Raw genomic sequence first — 19,548 nt, 5'->3', positions numbered from 1 at the left:
TTTTCTGACATTAAATAAGGATAAGGTCATGTATTGACAGTCATCTGTGCCATCCATCCATTTCTCATCCAGTCACTCCTGTCAAAGGATCACTTTTCTTGTGTTGAGCAAACGTCAGCTAACCATACAGATAACCCACCGTCTAAAGACAAGAGAAAAAATAATAATCTTTCTATCTTCTGGCTTCAGTCAGCTCGGGGATTTCAGCAACTGTCAGGAGACATTGGCCATTCTGCTAAGCATGCCAAAGAGGCATTTGGAAACTAAACATCACGTCTGAAAGTGATTAGACCACTGGGCCTGAACCAAAGTCGGCTGTCAAAAATTCCTCTGTCTCACAGTACAATCAAAAGAAGAACTGAGAACATGTCACATGACAGATACGGATACAGGTGTCCTGTCAATTCTTCCATTGCTTTTTGGTGTAAAAGGTGCAAATTAAAACCACTGGTCTACAATATGAATGTTTGGGGATTCCCAAAAATAATGGGAAAGGGGGCTTTTTTTTTTTTTTCAAGGTCTCATGAGGAAACAAGGTGTACACCACCTGAAAAATTGTGAAAATAATTCTCGTGAAGCTTTGTTTTTCTTTTCTTTTTTAGTAACTTACTAAGTTGTTTATTAAAACAGCGTTATAAGCATGTGTGCATGTGAGTAATCATAGATGGCATATTAAAAACGATAAAAAACACAAAGCAAAACCGTTTGCATTTGTTAATAAATGCATAGAAGCCAGCACATTACAATCCTCATTTATTTGTTCATGTGTTTCTAGATACAGGCCACGAACTTACTGCTTGGCTGACAGTGATGAAGAGTCATCCAGCGCAGGTTCATCAGATGAGGAAGACTCCTCAGATGTTTCCAATGATTTGACTGGAGCGGAGGGGTGAGTGTAAAGGGGCGTGCTTTTTGTAATCAAAGGACTGTAAATGTAAACAGGAAATGAGTGTTATGATTACTTCAGGTTACAAAAGTACTGGTTAAATTTAATTGGAACTGGGACTGTCTAAAAAAATGTATGTGTAATTCATTTCTGATCACTAATTCTAAAATAATTTCACCTGTCACATCTGTATTTATTTCACTAATAAAACTAAATAATAGAAGAAATCAAAATGAAAAAATAGAATTATTGGATTACAGGAAAGTTTGCATTGTTTAACCCAAATCTTCCTTTTAATAAATACAGCTTTGTTGGAGGACATAAATCGAGCAAGATCATGCGCTTTGTGGACAAGATCACAAAGTCCAAATACTTCCAGAAGGCCACAGAGACGGAGTTCATCAAAAAGAAAATGGAAGAAGTGTCCAACACACCGCTGCTGCTCACGGTGGAGGTGCAGGAGCTCCAAGGAACACTGGCAGTCAACATTCCCCCTCCTCCTACTGACAGGATATGGTATGTGAAGAAAGTCTTGTCCTGCTGTGTAACCTGTGGAATGCACAGAGTGAAGGTGCAGGTTTACCAGAATGACAACAACACGTTTGTTGTAAACAGTTTTTTAGACTCCAGATACCTTTACCCTAAACTTAAATCCAACTACCTTTGTTTATTAAGTAAACTGTGAGGATACCCAGAACTGGTGGAATTACTCAGCTAAATAAATGTGTATTTCTTTATACAGTCTCTTACTGCCCTCTAGTGGTGGCCATATGTCAGTCGTTAGCCGTGATGGTGAGGGTGTTGATTGTTTTCTGGTGCAGGTATGGCTTCAGGACACCACCTCACCTGGAACTGAAGGCACGACCTAAACTGGGAGAAAGAGAAGTCACTCTGGCTCATGTCACAGACTGGATAGAGAAAAAACTGAAGCAGGAATTCGAGGTATTGTAAACACAACATTTCTCTTTAATTTTTGTAAGTCACTGACACAGTCATACTTCGGAGCACAGCAACATTTATTTATGGTTCCGTACAGAAGGTAGAGCTAAAAAGACACACTTTGCTGATGTGCTTATGGTCTTCGTCTATGTATGGATTTATGTATGCATATTAGTATGTAGGGTAAAGTGTAGAGCAAGGCAGTGATGCCAGCAGTTGTAGTCCTCAACCATGCGCACAATTATGACAACAGCAGATGGTGTTTAGAGGATTTGATGCACTTGAGACGCATTTTTGGGTGCATGCACTTTTGTAATGGAGTGAAGGTTAAAAACAAGTGTTAACATCATTAGCTGTAGATTGTTACACAGTCAACATTTCAGCTCCTTAATTACCTTTTTGGCAGTTTTTACTCATCTGGCATGTTAGTTAGGGAGCTGCTGCTACTTCACATCAAAGGGATTCAGTTGAGTGGGTTCAAGCATCTGACTAGGATGCTTCCTGAACACCTACCAATGGAGATGTTTCACTCAGACCCAAGACACACAGAAATCCCTAGAAATTATTCAAATTTTCCACCCATTTTCAGTCTAGTCAATTAATGCACTAGGAACATGAGTGCATTTTATTAATAAACTGGGCAAATTAACCACTTCACTTTAGGTTTCACGCTGAATCAAGCATATTAAATACTGCCTGTCCATTATCTCTCCATCTTTTAGAAAATCCTTGTAATGCCAAACATGGATGACGTGTGGCTGCCGATCATGCATTCTGCCATGGACCCACGCACAGCTGGTGGCCCTTTAGTTGGCCCCCCAGTGGACCCAGAGCCTTCCCAGCCAGAGAGGGAGAGCACCAGCCAGCCATGATGATTGTTTACAGTATTTCCTAACTATTACAGGGTCTTAGAATGGAAACCGGAGCCAAAGTAGATAGGTCTGACGCTACTGTAACACGAACACATTCCCATAGAATAGACTATGAATTCTACAAGAACAAGGTAGAGTCGACCAAATAAACACTAATGACAAACAAACTGTTGCTTGCTGCTCCCTTAAGTGGTATTTATCAGAGGATAGATTGATTTGTCTTTTAGAGTTTAAGGATGGACATATGAAGGGAGTCACGTTTGGCTCAAAACCGGGAGGGGGTTAAGCTAATAAGAGGAGAACATATAAGTATATAATGTGCTATGAACATGTCAATGTGAAAGCATTCACCACATACCTTACAGCCTGCACGTGATGAGACAGTGAGACGGCGCATGGTAGGCCTTTTTAGTTTAGAGACTGAGCAAGTGGTGCTCACAGCGTGATGTATGTAGATTTTTCTAGAGAAACAGGCGAAATAAATCAGATACTTGATGTTTATTTACCGAAAAAGATTAAACCTTTAAGTGGCTTTGTGTCAGCGACTTTTAATCAGGTGTTAACTTACAGTATTGATTTGTGCTGTGACCAGATCTTGAACACCCCGTTCACTTGCCAAACCCTGTTCTTTTTTTTTTCTTTTCCCTTGTTTTTTTTATTAATGCCACTGATGCCATTATCCGTGTTAACATGGAAGAAATGCTCAAGAGCAAACATGCGTCATGTAGGAACTGTCGTTCACAGCGTAAATTTAATGCTTATGACAAGTACGCAACAAATAAGTGCAATGTTAGAAATGCTACATAGAATTTAAAACGATAGAGACTATAAGTGTATGTCTGAGAAGTAAGAGCCCTGTAACACGTCTGCTGAATGTACGTACGGGTGTTTGTGGCTTCAGTTGTTTTTGAATGGAAACGTCTTTTCTCCCGGCAAACATTTGACTGGGATATGCAAATTATTGCACAAATACTAATGAAGGTTTTCTTATGATAAACACTAGCTCTCCTTGCATATCATTTTAGACATGTCCTATTCGATAATCGGGCTTACGGAGAGCTGAGTGGCTTATTTATCGATGCACTTAACAGTTTTAATTAAGATATGTGACAGTGCTTTAAAACGACTTTAACCTCCACGCTGTATGTAGAAGGACACTTCAGTGAAGCTAAGGTACAGACTGGTTCATAAACCTATTGCCAAGAATGTGCACCCTTCTGGGGGAAAAAAGAAAAAAAAGCTCGTTAACTTTGTTTCTAATCTTAACCAAAGTCCTTTAATTAGGCCCAGAGTTGGACTGCTCTTTCTGCTCACAGGTACACATCTTGTATTGACAAAGCATTGTGAAGTGACATTTACAGATGTACTACAGTACATGCGTTAATGTTGAGGGGGTTTTTTTTCCTTGTATTTTGGAAGTCTAAGTGGGTTATGGTTTCAGGTTTTGTGTCAATGTTTTTGGTATAAAGAGAATTAAAAGAGAATTTTTTTGATGATATATGTAAAGCTCATGAAGTTATTTGTATCTGTGAATTATTCATGACTTTTTAAAATTTACATTTTAATTTCAAAGCCAAATCCAGTGATTATGTGTATCTGCCTTATTTATAGAGCAAAATAAATCTTGTCAAAGCTTTTTATTGTTGTTTTTTGCTTTCTCACAATTTGGGTTGCAAATGCTTAGTTTATCTTCTCTAGCAGTGGGTCTTGTTTTCATAATAGATTAATAATAATTTGATGTTGGGCTCAGTTCATCACTTAAATCACGTTGATTTTTATTAAAGCTTATAGTTGGAGCTGTAACCATCTCTTTATTGTACCTAAAGGTATTATAGGTAAAGAACTCAAGAACTTCATCGTTTTCTTTCACGTCTGGAAGTTTTAGTTGTGATGTAACTTTTTCCAGTCCTTACATACTGTTTTATAACTGTTGCCATCAAGAGACGGATATGTTTCAATGCACATATTAAACAAATATGTAGGACTGTTTTCTTCCATTTGCACAGCATCACTAAATTTAGAAATATTCTGTTTTAGAGTGATGCTGAAAAACTAGTTCATGCATTTATTACTTCTAGGCTGGACTACTGTAATTCGTTATGATCATAACTGACAGGAAGTGGAATTGATTCACTGAACACTTCTTCCCTATTCCTTTCTTTTCTCCTTCTGGCAATTTTATTTATACAAGACATTTTATACATGAGACTGAATGTGTACGGAAACTGAAGGCATTAAAGACAGAACAAAGCAAAACAACAACACTTATTGACCTGTGTGAACAAAAAGGTTTTGAGTCTGTTTTTGATCTCAAGTCAGCAGGCTGCTTGTTCCAGAAAACTGAAAGCACCCTCAACAGACTGAGATTTGATTCTGAGAACAGTTAAAAGACCCAGTCTGGGTTTTTGACAGTCAGCAAGTCAGAGACATACTGGGTGGCCAAACCATTGAGAGATTTGTGACCTAATAGAAGAATGTGTATATATAGCACTGGGAGCCAGTGAAGTAACTTCAAAACTAAGTTAATGAGGTCAAATTTCCATCTACCTGTACGGATTCTGCCTGCTGCATTTTGAATAAGCCAGAGATGTTGTGCTGATGATTTGGTCCTTCAAATAGAGTGCTGCAATAATATAACCAACTTAAACCCATGAATGAGATGAATGCATCTCATAGTCAATTTGAGACAGGAATTTTATAGTCCTAGATATAACCTTTAAGTGATAGAAAGCAGTATTTAAACCGTATTTATGTGATTATCAAAACAAAGATCACTGCCCAAAATGAGGCCATAAATTGCATCTAAATATTTGTCTACTCTCTTACAGGCTCCTCCAGCCCTCTCACAGTTGTTGGCTGGAGATAAAAATGTTACCACAGCATTAAGAAATTAGCTTTGAACATGTCAGTAACTCCTAGAAATGACTTTTATTCTGTAAGCGGTCGTAAATAAGCGCGTACATCCTACGTGCTACCTGTGTGTTAAAACGCCACAGCGACTGATGTCTGACTGAGACTGCGCAGACGCCAGCTACGGAAGTTTACGGTTGCCTAGTAACCTTTATCGACTGTACCCGTAACGCTACCGTGGTAAGTTGTATCCTAAATGCAAAATTAAATTATATCATTGGTACGATATAGTACGATGGTATTGGTACGCAAACTCTAAATTGTTCTTTTGACTATTAAAGCGCCAAAGTCAGGTTGACAGTTATTATACTGTGATCCTCACAAACCCTCTCTATTGTTGAGGACTTAGCGCGAAGCTAGCAAGAATACAGAAACATAGCTAATTTTAAATACAAGGAAGGTATTTGTTACCCATAAGCCCAGCCCGGAAATCTTCAGATTTCCACTTGATATTTTATTCATTTTCAAGTAGGCTCAGAAAAACTTGAATATATAAGGTGAGTTCTGGTCAACAAATGAAATTGTAAAAATCAATAATGAGTGCAATGTATTTACTAATTTAATTTCATTGTGTATAATGAAAAACGGCAAATGGCCTGTATTTGTATAGCGCTTTTACTTAGTCCCTAAGGACCCCAAAGCGCTTTACACTACATTCAGTCATCCACCCATTCACACACACACATACACACACTGGTGATGGCAAGCTACATTGTAGCCACAGCTGCCCTGGGGCGCACTGAAAGAGATAATGATTGTTTCTGATCATTATTATTTATTAATTACGAAGGACCCACCCTGATTCCATAGGTTAGGGAAGCAGACCTATATGGACCTTAGTGGAAGGGCAACACACAACAATATGACCTCTGTTTTGCACTCATTTAAGTGTAAGAAACCGTAGGACACTGTATTTTTTATATCCAAAACTCATTGAGCAGTCTTATATAACATTTCTACGATTCAAAGGTAAAATAGGCTGCAAAATCTAGACTGATGCTATTTTGACAAATAATTTGACCATGAGGGAGCGTGGACATAGAAAAAACTCGACCCCTGTGTACCTGTAGATGTGATAATGCTGGTGCAGAAGTGTATTATCCAATGCTAACTAGAAATTTCTGAGTTTAATATTAGATTAAACCATTTAAGAGTCAAAACTTGACTCCAACACAGCCCTCAAAGAGTAAGTCATGAGTGTGTAAGTCATGGGGTGTCGAAAGCAGCACTCAAGTTCAGCAGAACTAAAACTGAACAACCACCTGAACAGGTATCAACTAGAATATAATTTTTCAGTTTCAAGAGAGAAGATTTAACACTGTGGGAAAACCCTGAAACCTGATTAAAAGATTTCATAGATATTGTTTAGCCAAAAGACTCCAGACATCCACTTCCAAATTTTGTTTCTTTAAGAATGACTGGACTACTGTTTGGCAGTTTTGCATTTATAATTGAGAGAACACCACAGCCCATTAAATCAAAACCCAAGATGGCAGGCAGGACATCTGTTATAGAAGTGAAACATGTCATATGACATCTGAGAAAAGAAAACATGTTCAGAATCTTCAAACGTGACAATAGCTGACTAATAAAAAAGGGATTAGCGCCACAAGTTAAAATATTTGCTCTTATATTTTCAGCATTGCTAAGAAAAAAGTCGGAAAATTTCTCAAAAGCCCTCTCTCTCTCACCATTAGCCTTTGACCTTTGGGGCAAATACACATATTAGTCACCTGGAGAAAATATAAATCTTCATGTGAAGTTTTAGGTCCAATGCAGAACCCAGGAGATGATGATGGAAGGGAGGAAAGCTCCCCCCGAAATGAGACAGATCCCAACCTGCATCATGGAAGTGACGACGCTGAAGAAGACATTGGAGCGACTGCCTCACATTACAAAGAGGTTTGATATGTGTATCTGCTGTGGTTTTGTTTCCTTACTTTGTTGCTATTTTAGCAACAGGTCATTGAACACTGATGCAGTTTGGATGTTTGGTCAGGTGCTGTGCTGCTGCACTCACAGTCTTAACTGTTGGATGCACAAAATATTGCAGTAGTGTTAGTCATTTGGCTCAAATGGAATCAGCAGTTTGGACTCTCATGACAGGATCCATTCTTAAAGAAGTGTGTCCTCCTTCTTTGCAAATTTACATTTTGCAAAACCACTCACTCAGCCAGTTTGGCCCCTTTGGTGGGCAGGTTCATGTTTGACATCTTCAGTCTAACAGTTCTCAATGTTTAAATCACAGCAGCTATTAAGGAGCTCTATTCATGCTTCATGTTTGTCTCCGGACTCACAGGCTCAGTCACTACCACAGCCAGAGAGCCCTGCTGCCCAGCGTTACCATGACCTCACTGTAGTGGATGAAAACTTCCCTGCGGCCACAAATTTAAGTAAGTCCCACATTAATCCTCTGTGGGATTTACTTCTATATATTCTATAGCAATATGTACCCTTTTTACATGATTATTTATTTTTTGGTTAAATGATGCCTTTCACTGTATTTCAGTGCAAGAGGATATTGCTCAGATGGCTCACCGTTCACACACATCGGAGGAGATGGAGGATCATGAGCCACTGCCAGAAGATGAGGAAGAGGAGTTGATCATTCTTGATCCTGAGCATGTTTGTAGCTTCACCTTTAATCTTTACACGACCAGTGTGTTTACTAAATAATGAATCGATTTTTGTCTTAGTGCTCATCAGAAAGAAAATTGAATTATGATGGATGTGAAGCATTAATACTACATATCTTTGTCTTCCACTGGGACGTTACTGATACTATATTTAATCTGTTGGCAGCCCGTGGTCAGAAGACAACAAGCTGCTCTGACAATCCAGCTTAGAAAACAGCTGGAGAGGATTAACCATACACTGAGGGAAAAGGTCGGCCACTTCTCTGACCAAAAACTCTCTCCATCTTTGCTCAGTTAATACACTGATTCACACATGCAGGAGCAAACAAGCTAGTTTCTATACAAACAAATGCAACTTTTCTATTTAAATGCCCAGAAGATGGTGCTGTAGAACTGTATGGCAACTGCAGAACACTTCACATCTTCTGTATTACATACGACAGGTGTTTAGGAAAGATGCAACACCCACAAACTGTTTACCTTTCCAAGAAAAACACTTGTTGCAGGGTTAAGGTGTGAGGCCTTCATCACTCAAATGGGTAATGATGACAAACACAATATATTAAATGTCATGTATGGTGTATATAGCGAATATTGATTTATAGTACAGTATATTTCATATGTAATGAGTTGAAATTTAAAGCACTTTGTATAAAACATTTTAAGAGTTCCCCTCATTATCTGAATATGTTCACATAATGGGTTCACATAATGTTCATATAATGACTAATGTTTGAAGGTCACAGATTTATTTTTAAAATGTCCCCAAAAGGGTTACAATGTTGGAAATAAGTTACAAATACAATAAAATCTTTTTCAGTTCCAGTTCCAACCGGCAACCACTAATAAGTAGAACCAGTACTTTTATACCAGGCTTTGTCCTGGATGAAGGAAAGCCATTTTAGTACCCAACATAAAAGCATGTATAAAGTCGGTTATCGTCTAGAATTATTGATTTTTCTGTGATTTCTAACTGCTCTCCTCCTCCATCAGCATGCAGTTGCGAAGGATGATGCTAGCCACAATCAGGAATTAGGTGTGGAGGTCTTCAGGATTCAGGAGCATCTGGTCAGACAGCAGAACAGGCTGCATGACCTCCATGAGACCAAGACACAAGCCGAAACCAAACACCAGCAGGTTCTGAACCAGCTGGAGGAGATAAAGAGTCAACATTCGAGCATGACCAGAAAGGTCTGCGAAGCCAGAGCCAATGGTGAGCCTGGACTGTCATTTAGAGGTTGTGTCTTTGTGCTGATCCAGGATTAGTTTTGATTTTATATGACTCTTGATGTCTGTCCCAATGACCACATTACAATTATGTTGGTTTTTTTTTTTTAAAGAGAACTTTATTGCTACTATTATCCTCCATCCGAATCAAGCTTCATTCTCTGTTTGGGGTTGTTTTCCACTGTGAGTTCACTCGTACTACTAATGATTGTTACTCAGCCTGCAGTAAAATAAAATAAAATGCTGTAAAATTCAATTACATTAGGATTCCACTTTATGCAACTTCTTTATATTCACCCCTTAGGTTTACACGTTTCAGCCAGAAAGCTGGAGCTTTAAGATCAACTATTTTTTATGCATTTGGCTTTATGTTAGCATAAGTGAGAATCTGATGGATGTGAAACCCTAAAAGTTCAATGGCGCAAGTTAAGAAGTTAAAATAAATGTAAACAGATTTTATAATTTTTTAATCTTTCCCTTTTAAAAGCAGCCTTTGTTGGGCCTATGTAATACTGTTTGAGCAACAGAAAGGCAACATCTGTATCTGTTCATGTTTCTGAAATTGTGATTCGAGCCATTATGTTTATGCTCTCTCCTCTGTCCTCCCTCAGAGTCCCAGCTACAGGCGCAGTTAGACAGCATGACACAGTATCTCATCTTCATCCAAGGAGTCAGTGAAGGTCTGCGCTCTGAAGTCAAAACCATGAATAACGCTAGACGCAAAGCGAGAGCTGAGAAGACCCAGGCAGAAGACCAGAAATTAAAGCAGGTAGACACTCACATGTAAATTATTACGATTTGATTGTATTTGTCAATATATACACTATCTGGTATATCAACATAATTTTAACTAAGCGAAAATACTCATCTGTTACATCAGGATTTATATGTGGAGCGACTAACAAAGGAGTTGGACAGGCTGACGCAGCAGATAGCCATGTATGAGTCCAAAACCAGTGCTCATGCAGAGGAGACACAGACAGCCAAAGAGGCTCTCTCAGAGGTAACTGCTGTGCCGTAAAAGGTTATATGCTGCATCTTTACATGAAGAGATGAGCACTTTATCCCTGCAGCTTGAACAAGAATTAGTTGCCCACCAGACCTTTTTTTGGACATAAAAGCAAAATAGTGAGCTAGTGAGATAAGGTGCTAGTTAGTATTGGGTGATTTCACTATTAAAAGTGTCAACTTTCATATTACCCATAGCAAATAAATATTTCATTGATGTGAATATTGCTTTTATATCGATTAGTAAAACTGAAAACATTAAAACAATAGCCCAGTTCATTTATCCAGTGATTGATTGAGTGAAAATTTTCCTTGATATATGGATTCACATTCAAGTACTTGCATTTAGGTATCTAGACATGGACAAGACAACCTGCTGGAGTTCAAACTGTGCATCAGAACAGGTCTCTTAAAGGTGATTTAAGTGACCTTGAACGTGGCATGGTTGTTGGAGCACATGAGACAGTCTTTTTTTTAAACTGCTGATATACTGCACAACCAGGAGAAAATATTCTTTGAGCAGCAGTTGTCTGAGACAAATTGTTTGATGCCACAGATCAGAGGATAATGGCCAGACTGTCATGTTTCGGCTGTGTGCAGGCAGGAGACGACCCAAATGCAAACTCACGGGGAGTAAACTCGAAAGCACAGCTTTATTGCTGGGAAACAGGCGATACGACAATACGAAACTAAACTGGGAAAAACTAATTATAATATGCACAAGAAGACACAGCGAGAATCACACACAGCTATGAGGGACGACGCGACATGGAACAGAGGGTGATTCTGACATAAATATACAGAAGGTAATGAGTGAGGTGGGAACATATGGGAGCACAGCTGAGGACAATTACGCATAACAAGACAGGGAGGATACGGAACTGAAAATACTAACCCAAGGTGCAGACCTTAAACGTAACACAGGAAGAACACAGAGACACAGACAGGAGGGGAGAGAGAGCACGGAGAGAGGACTGACATCATGGGCAGGGGAAACATGGGACAAAACACGAGGGGAAACAACGCACAGGAGCTCAGAATTATATAAACACAAATATACAGAGGGAGACGTAGGAGCAATTACACAAGGAAATCTGACAACCAATAGCTAAACATAACAACCTAGGGACTAAAACGTTAAACTAACAAGGTGGACTCAAACCATAATACAAAATAACAAAACACAAAAATTCAAACCGCTGGGTCATAAGACCCAGGATCATGACACAGACTTCTTTGAGCTGATAGGAAGACAACAGTAAGCCAAATAAACACTTGCTAGAACCAAAGTATGCAGAATGAGCACCTCTGAATGCATGATTTGAAGCAGATGGGATACAACTGCAGAAAATCACTAAGGGTGAATCTCCCTTCAGATAAGAACAGGAAGTGGAGGCAATTCACACAGTATCAGCTGTTCAGGATGGTGCTGGTGTAATGGTGTGGGGGATATTTTATTGGCACACCTTTGATCCTTCAGTATCGACTGAGCACTGATGAAATACCACACCTACCTGACTCTTGTTGGTGCTCATTCCTTTATGACCACAACCACATATTACCCATCTTCTAACGGCTACTTCCAACAGGATGTTGAACCATGTCACAAAACTCAGAACATCTCAAACTGGACTCTTGACCATGACAATGAGTTCACTATAGCCAGCAGTCACCACATCTCCGTCCAACAGAGCATCTGTGAATCTGTGCCACAATTTTAAAAAAGGCTGTTTTGAAGGCAAGTTTGTCCAACCTGAACTACCTGTAACTGATGAAGTGGCTGGTGGGTATATCTTACTAGTTGATTTAATGATGTAAATGGATACAGTCAACACAAAAATATTTGGATGAGAGAAAAAGACAAACAGGTTATGTTTTTGTCTAAGTTTACTAACTCATGAATGAAATAAGAATTCTCTGATTATGGCAGTCGTCAAACAACATCAGTCATTCATTTTTACATCTTTGTGCAGGCTGAGATGGAGATGGAGTCACTGTTGGTGGCCCGTAAACAGCTGCTGCAGCAGTGGAGCAGTTGCCTCATGGGGTTGAGGAGACGAGACGAGGCCTTCGGTGCGATGCAGGAAGTCATCCGGTGAGACTGATGGATGTGGGAAGCTGTTTCTGATTCATGTCCTACTGAGTAAACGTTAAAGGTGCTAATGCGCTTCAAGTGTACATGTAACAAATGATGACAGTGCTCTAAACATAGAAACATAGTCTATAGAAAATGACAGATGTCTATAAAAAAAATTTTTTTAGAACACTCAATGATAATATTAACCCTTATTTGATTTTTTATTCAAAAGTAACACAGAACAAAAAGTGAGCAGCCATTCATTTTTTTCTGTTCTTCTCAGTGAAACCAAGCACCAGGTGATCTTGCTGGACAAGGACATTGATGGCTACAAGAAGTCCATCAATGCAGAGCAGGAGCAAAATGAGATACTGACACTGCAGCTGAATTGGTCTCAAATGGACTGCACCACTACCAGAAAGCTCATCAGTGACAAGCAGGCTCAGCAAGAGGCCCTGCAGGCCCACTACAGCACATTCCTCCTCACTCTGCAGGAGACAGAGCGAACCCTCGCTAGACTCTCAAAGGTCAGTGTTTGGCCAGAGAGCAGTCGTGGTACAAGGTTAGAAACATTACATTGCCTGATTTTTTTTTTGTCTTTTTTTAATCTCACCCTTAATTTCTCCAGGAATTTGGGTCACTCCAGGCTCAAGTGAACGATCAGAGTAAGCAGCTGGAGAAAGAGAGTTCTGCACGGCTGGAGCTGGAAAACAACATCATGAGCTCCATGCAGCATAAGCTCCTCCACAACAATGCTGCCAAGTACTCCCAACTGCTCACTGAGAAGATATCCAGACTCAAAAAAGAGAAGGTAACTAAAAGCAGGAAAGTATTGAAAATGCTTAGACTGTCATAACACTCTTATGATAACACTCTTCAGACCATTCACACTAAATCCCCTTTCTTTGATATCTCTAGTATTATCATAAGAGTGTTATTCACTATACCCTACATATTGTCCAGGTCTTTGGCTTGGGCTTGTTTTAGTGAAAGACACACTCCAGCAGTATCACGTTATAGATAAAGAAAGAGAGAGAATTCACAAGCAACTGATGAAGTCTTTTGGTTTGAAATGACAGAATAATGCAAATAACAACAGCTCTACAGGATTAGTAACAGTAGTAGTAGTAGTAACAGGTGTTAAATAAGTACATGTATAAAGGTTAATGTACACTATAGAGCCATAGAGATTTGAATGCAATTTATTCATATTGTCAAATTAGCTTTATTCAATTTCAGTATTATTATTTTACTAGTTTTAACATTTTTTGTTCATGCTTTTACGTGACAGGATTACATTTTTCATTTTGATTCCTAGCTTTTTTTCTTTGTAAAATGTGTAGAGAATAAAACAAATATGTGAAGATATTAGATTTATGTGCTTCTCATCATTCCTTTCCCCCCTTTAGATGTACCAGTTGAAGCAGTCAGAGGAGGAGGTGTTGGTGGTGAAGCTGGAGAGCCAGCTGGTCAGCCAGCGAATGGACAGCCTGGCCCTGACTCAGGAGGCCCTTGATCAGGAGATCACAAAGTACAACAAGTTAATCACAGCCATTGAGGCTAAGCTTACTTCATCTGTTAGAGTCATCGAGCAGAAGCAGTCAACGATCATCGGATACAACACGAAGATTTCTCAAATAGCGGCCACCACTGGGGTGAGTGGCTGTGGGGAAGCTGTGGTTTCTTGTTACTAAGATCATAAATAAATACAATAGAATACAATGCAATTTTATATATATAGCACATTGAAAACCAGGGGGTACACCAAAGTGCTTCACAGTAAGGAATAACGGTAAATAATTGCACTGAACAGTAAGTGATTAAAACAAGGTCAAATAGAGAAAACAGAGAAACAAACAAACACATTAGTAAGTAGAGATAGGGAGAAATCATGATTATCCAGAGAAATGAGTAGCGATACAGCAATTAAGGAGCGGTGAGAATTAGTGAGTTGGAAAAGCCAGGTTGAATAGGTAAGTTTTCAAGCATGCTTTAAAGTATTGGATGGAGTCAGAGGCATGAATGCTAGCAGGAAGACTATTCCAGAGGTTTGATGCTACAGAGGCAAAAGCACGATCACTCCTAGTCTTCAGACGGTGCCTGGGCTGGGCCAGAAGTAACTGACCAGATGATCGTAAAGAATGGCTGAGAGCATAGAGACTGAGAAGGTCGATGAGATAGTCATGGGCAAGGTTGTTTAGGCATTTCAAAGTAAGCATCCATCCATTTTCTTCCACTTATCCGGAGCCGGGTCACGGGGGCAGCAGCCCAAGCAGAGAAACCCAGACCTCCCTCCAAGGCCAACACCAAGGCATTCCCAGGCCAGCCGAGAGATATAATATCTCCAGCGTGTCCTGGGTCTGCCCCCGGACCTCCTCCCCGTGGGACATGCCTGGAAAACCTCACCCAGGAGGCGCCCAGGAGGCATCCTTGTCAGATGCCCGAACCACCTCAACTGGCTCCTTTCGATGTGGAGGAGCAGCGGCTCTACTCTGAGCCCCTCTCAAATGCTGAACTTCTCACCCTATCTCTAAGGGAGAGGCCAGCCACCCTTCGGAGGAAGCCCATTTCTGCCGCTTGTATTTGCGATCTCGTTCTTTCGGTCACTACTCCTCACCTTGTGAGGGTAGGGGCGTAGATCAACCGATAAATTGAGAGCTTTGCTTTTACACTCAGCTCTCTCTTCACCACAACAGACTGGTACAGCGTGCGTATCGCTTCAGCCGCTGCACCAATTGTCTGTCGATCTCACACTCCATTCCAAGGTGAGCTGGAGGCCATCACCCGATGAAGCCAACAGGACCACATCATCTGCAAAAAGCAGAGATGAAATCCTGAGACCACCCAAGTGAAAGCCTTCCAGCACTTGGCTATGCCTAGAAATTCTGTCCATAAAAATTATGAACAGAATCGGTGACAAAGGGCAGCCCTGTCGGAGCCCATCACCCACCAGGAACGAGTCCGACTTATTGCCGGCTATGCAGACCAAGCTGTTGCATCGGTTGTATAAGGACTGAATGACCCGTAGCAATGGGACAGACACCCCATAGGTGTCTATGGGGTGTCTGTCCAGCACCGCCCACAGGACCCCTCGAGGGATGTGGTCGAATGCCTTCTCCAAGTCCACAAAACACATGCAGACTGGTTGGGCAAACTCCCATGCACCCTCAAGTATTCTCGAGAGGATAAAGAGCTGTTCCACGACCAGCACGAAAACCGCATTGTTCCTCCTGTATCCAAGGTTCGACTAACGGACAGACTCTCCTCTCCAGCACCCTGGCATAGACTCTCCCAGGGAGGATGAGGAGTGTGAGGCAAGTAAGCAGCAGAACTTTAAAATCAATACGAAATTTAATAAGCAGCCAGTGTAAGTCAGAGAGCACTGGAATAATAGAGGCAAACTTTCTAGTTCCGGTTGCGAGACGAGCCGCAGCATTCTGAACGAGCTGTAATCGTTGTAGGTGAGCGAGTTGGAGTCCAGAGTAGAGCGAGTTACAATAATCTAATCTGGAGGTCACAAAGGCATGTATCAGTTTTTTAACCAATTAAGGGCAGAATCCTTGATGCCTATAACATGTTCTAGAAGATCATTGAAAACCCTCAGCAATGCCGTTTCTGTGCTGTGGTTTCAGTGCCAATAACATCGAACCCATCCTTTAAAATCCGGGATGGAAGGAAATCGTGAGCCAAGTTCAAACTTCTCAATTGATCAATTATGCTTTTAAAAGTAGAAAGTGAATGAAAATAATTTAGTGTCATTTTGAATTCTTTTCAAAAACGAGGCTGCCAGCTTTAATTTATTTTTCCTGCATTTGCAGCATGATGACCTCGGTCCTCTGCACATCAAGATACAGTCAATAATAGCTCAGATTGAGGAGCTGGCAGCAAATATAAAGAGCGACCAGCAGCTTTGGATGAAGCGACAGGGGATTCTGATGGGACTGACCCAAATGATAGAAGCCAACAGCAAGGAGCTGCTCAAACTGCAGGCAGAGTACACAGGATGGCAACAGACGAAACTCTACTTTGAGAGTATGCAGGACGCACATGCTGCATACTCCGTCCAAGTCACAACCTGTATGCTACTATGCTACTATCTCCACTTCATTCTCACACCAACTCTAACCCTTTCAGGTCAGATAGAATCAGAGCACCGCGAGGAGGCTGAGCTGGAGAAGAGCTCAAAGATGCTGAAGCGTGATCAGCTGAAGCTCAACATGCTGCTCAGCAAGAAAGGACAACTGAGCCAGGCTCTGCAGCAGGAAAACGCCGTGATGGAGACAGATTTCATTCACAGACTTAAGGCATGACAGGCGGGTTTCGTCATTTTATATTTTCTTCTTTTCTTCTGTTTTATATTAATATATAACTTTATGTAAAATTATGTGACCAGGATGCAGAGAGGGAGGCCGTTAAGATGCAGATGAAAGTCGAGAAGACGCAGGAGGAAAAGGAGAGGCTCCTCAACAGTCTGGTGGAAGCTGAGTCAGTCACTTTCTTTTTGTCCTTGTTTCTTCTGACTTAAACATATTCAATTTATTTATTATTGAGTTGATTTGCTAATTTGCTTAAATCTCTTAAATCTCTCTCTCAACTCTTAAGTCCTACTACTTATTCATGCATCTTTCAGGATCTTACAAAGCTTCAAACAACCCATTGACTATTAAATTAGTTGTCGGTGATTTTGATAGTCGACGTAATCGTGACTAGTCGACTAATCTTTTAAATTTCAACCCAGCTCCATGTAACTCAAATGCCTCTAACTCGAAACATATTCATAGTATGAAGGTAAAATTTTGCAGGGCTTCATTAAATATGCAGAGTTATTTCCGGAAGAATCACATACTCAGAGAAACACTTTGATTTTTAATGGAATAGTGTACTTTGTTCTGCATGTGTGTGTATTTTCTCTTTTTCTTTGGCACGTGTGGCATACAGGCGGCAAATCATGCTGTGGGAGAAGAAGACACAGCTTGTAAAAGAGATGCGTTCAGCTATGGATGTGGGGCAGGGAGAAAGCCACACAATGAAAGCTGAAATACATCGTATGGAGGTAAACACAGTACGATTACAGACAGACTATAAGGCTGATTTGCCATCTACATTTTAGCCTTAGCCTGCCATGTGCAAATGTGCTGTTTATGTACAATGCATAAACACATAAGAGTGGGATATGCTTTATTTGAAATGCATTCGATCACTTTGACCCTTGAATTAATTTTTTGGGAAAATTCACTGTTTATTGAACCTTTTGACAATTTATTTTATTAAATAAATATAAGTTTGCTAATATAAGTTTTAATTTGCATCCAGCAATTTTTTTTTATAATTTATTGCTTACAAATGTATTGTGCAATGTTTTTTTAGTTTTCAAGGGAAAAAGCCTCAAAAGTTCATGTATCAGGCATGAAGTTCAGCAAATTTTCCAATTTACAACTTAAAGAATAGAAACAACATGTGGATATGACTTTACAGCATCAGTAGTGGTGTAACGATTCTCCTAACCCACAATTCAGTCTCAGTTCTTCTTTAGATGGAATAAATATTAAAAGCTCAATTATATGATCAGAAATGAATAATGAATGAATAGTAAACATAGTCTTATTCGTTTCCAGTTTACTCATTACCTGAACAATCTTTAACATTAAAATGATTTCATCAGCAGGATCTAATTAAGCATTAACTGCTCAACATGGGTATCACTGTAAAGGAAGATTGAACTATATTGTGGACACTTTTATCAGTCATAGTTTCAAGGCTGTTAAACCTCTAAGCAAGGGTAATTTTATATATAAGGAGTTTCCATCAAAAAAAGGTATCTGAGACAAAAAAGGGCTCCAGGTCCAATTGGATGTGAAAACTAACAGCTCAGTCTTTTTATTTCTCGTACCTCCTCGGGGAAAAAATTATCTCAAGCTCTTCCAAACTCACAGTCATGTTATTTTCTCTATAGAAGCAGATAAATCTGTCAGCTTGGTGTCTGATTACAGCACATAATACTGATATATTCAGATTATATTCAGAATATAAATCAGTGCCTGCTTGTAAGAGACAAGGTGATGGAAAATATGAAAGCCGCAAAAATACATCTTATTGAAGCTTTTTGTAAATGTGTTAGATCTTATGGCTCATTTGCTTTCTCATTATGAACTACTGATGCATACAACGTATAACTGCAAAATTAAAGTATAGACACTTTAACTCAGTGCAAACTCAGTTTTGAAAGGACTAACACTGGGATCACATTAGGAGGCAGATTTGTTCAAATATTTTTAATAGACCCAACAAATACAAATATTTTTGATTGTATTGCTCCTTTTTGCCTTCAGAACTGCTTCAATTTTTTGAATCTAGAAACATTTGTCAGAGTCTTTGGTTCACATCAACATGATAGGATCACACAGGTGCTGCAGATTTGCCAGCTGCACATCTATGATCCTGTTCTACCACAACCCAAAGGTGCTCTTTTAGATTAAATCTGTAGATGCTGTTTGAGGGTAGTGAACTCACTGTTGTGTTCAAAGTCATTTAAGTCACATTTCTTTCCCATTCTGATGCTTGATTTGGACTTCAATTCAATTCAATTTTACTTATATAGCGCCAAATCACAACAACAGTCGCCTCAAGGCGCTTTATATTGTACAGTAGATCGTACAATACTAGATACAGAGAAAAACCCAACAAACAACGAATTCAATTCTGGATTTAACAGGAAGCCAATGAAGGGAAGCCAATACAGGATAAATATGCTCACTCTTTCTTGTCCCTGTCAGTACTCTTGCTGCAGCATTTTGGATTAGCGGAAGGCTTTTCAGCGAGTTTTTAGGACTTCTGATAATAATGAATTGCAGTAGTCCAGCCTAGAAGTAATAAATGCATGAACTAGTTTTTCAGCGTCACTCTGAGACAGGATATTTCTAACTTTAGAGATGTTGCGCAAATGGAAGAAAGCATTCTTACATATTTGTTTAATATGTGCGCCCATCCAGGTCT

At 39.8% G+C, this 19,548-nt stretch overlaps 2 protein-coding genes across 5 annotated transcripts in view; both read left to right on the top strand.

The window, feature by feature from the left end:
* Positions 1–4,493, top strand: part of LOC146573244 (testis-expressed protein 2-like) — a 35,746-nt gene extending 31,253 nt beyond the window's left edge. For 2 of the 3 annotated variants that reach the window (XM_085277913.1, XM_085277914.1), the window contains 4 exons: positions 776–889; positions 1,193–1,402; positions 1,708–1,828; positions 2,548–4,493. In XM_085277913.1, the coding sequence (XP_085134039.1) occupies positions 776–889; positions 1,193–1,402; positions 1,708–1,828; positions 2,548–2,697 (595 nt within the window). In that variant the 3' untranslated portion in view covers positions 2,698–4,493. The remainder of the gene's footprint in view (positions 1–775; positions 890–1,192; positions 1,403–1,707; positions 1,829–2,547) is intronic. The other variant, XM_085277915.1, reaches the window with a different exon arrangement.
* A 1,230-nt stretch (positions 4,494–5,723) lies between these two features.
* The window catches only part of ccdc40 (coiled-coil domain 40 molecular ruler complex subunit), a 29,214-nt gene continuing 15,389 nt past the window's right edge, over positions 5,724–19,548 (top strand). For both annotated transcript variants that reach the window (XR_014892795.1, XM_085277912.1), the window contains exons 1-16: positions 5,724–5,787; positions 7,370–7,509; positions 7,907–8,000; positions 8,117–8,232; positions 8,410–8,493; positions 9,237–9,456; positions 10,082–10,239; positions 10,351–10,473; positions 12,452–12,573; positions 12,839–13,082; positions 13,184–13,366; positions 13,965–14,210; positions 16,374–16,587; positions 16,690–16,859; positions 16,949–17,040; positions 17,494–17,608. Coding sequence is in view for 1 of the 2 variants with exons in the window: in XM_085277912.1 (XP_085134038.1) it covers positions 7,381–7,509; positions 7,907–8,000; positions 8,117–8,232; positions 8,410–8,493; positions 9,237–9,456; positions 10,082–10,239; positions 10,351–10,473; positions 12,452–12,573; positions 12,839–13,082; positions 13,184–13,366; positions 13,965–14,210; positions 16,374–16,587; positions 16,690–16,859; positions 16,949–17,040; positions 17,494–17,608 (2,310 nt within the window). In the remaining variant the exon portion in view is untranslated. The remainder of the gene's footprint in view (positions 5,788–7,369; positions 7,510–7,906; positions 8,001–8,116; positions 8,233–8,409; positions 8,494–9,236; positions 9,457–10,081; positions 10,240–10,350; positions 10,474–12,451; positions 12,574–12,838; positions 13,083–13,183; positions 13,367–13,964; positions 14,211–16,373; positions 16,588–16,689; positions 16,860–16,948; positions 17,041–17,493; positions 17,609–19,548) is intronic.

This window comes from Mchenga conophoros, linkage group LG6, assembly GCF_057382185.1.
Source record: "Mchenga conophoros isolate Kocher_MC1m ecotype Shallow Benthic linkage group LG6, M_conophoros_male_GT1.1, whole genome shotgun sequence".
NCBI classification, from domain to species: Eukaryota; Metazoa; Chordata; class Actinopteri; order Cichliformes; family Cichlidae; genus Mchenga; species Mchenga conophoros.
Note: the sequence above shows the minus strand (reverse complement) of the source record. Positions and strands in the feature narration are given on the sequence as shown.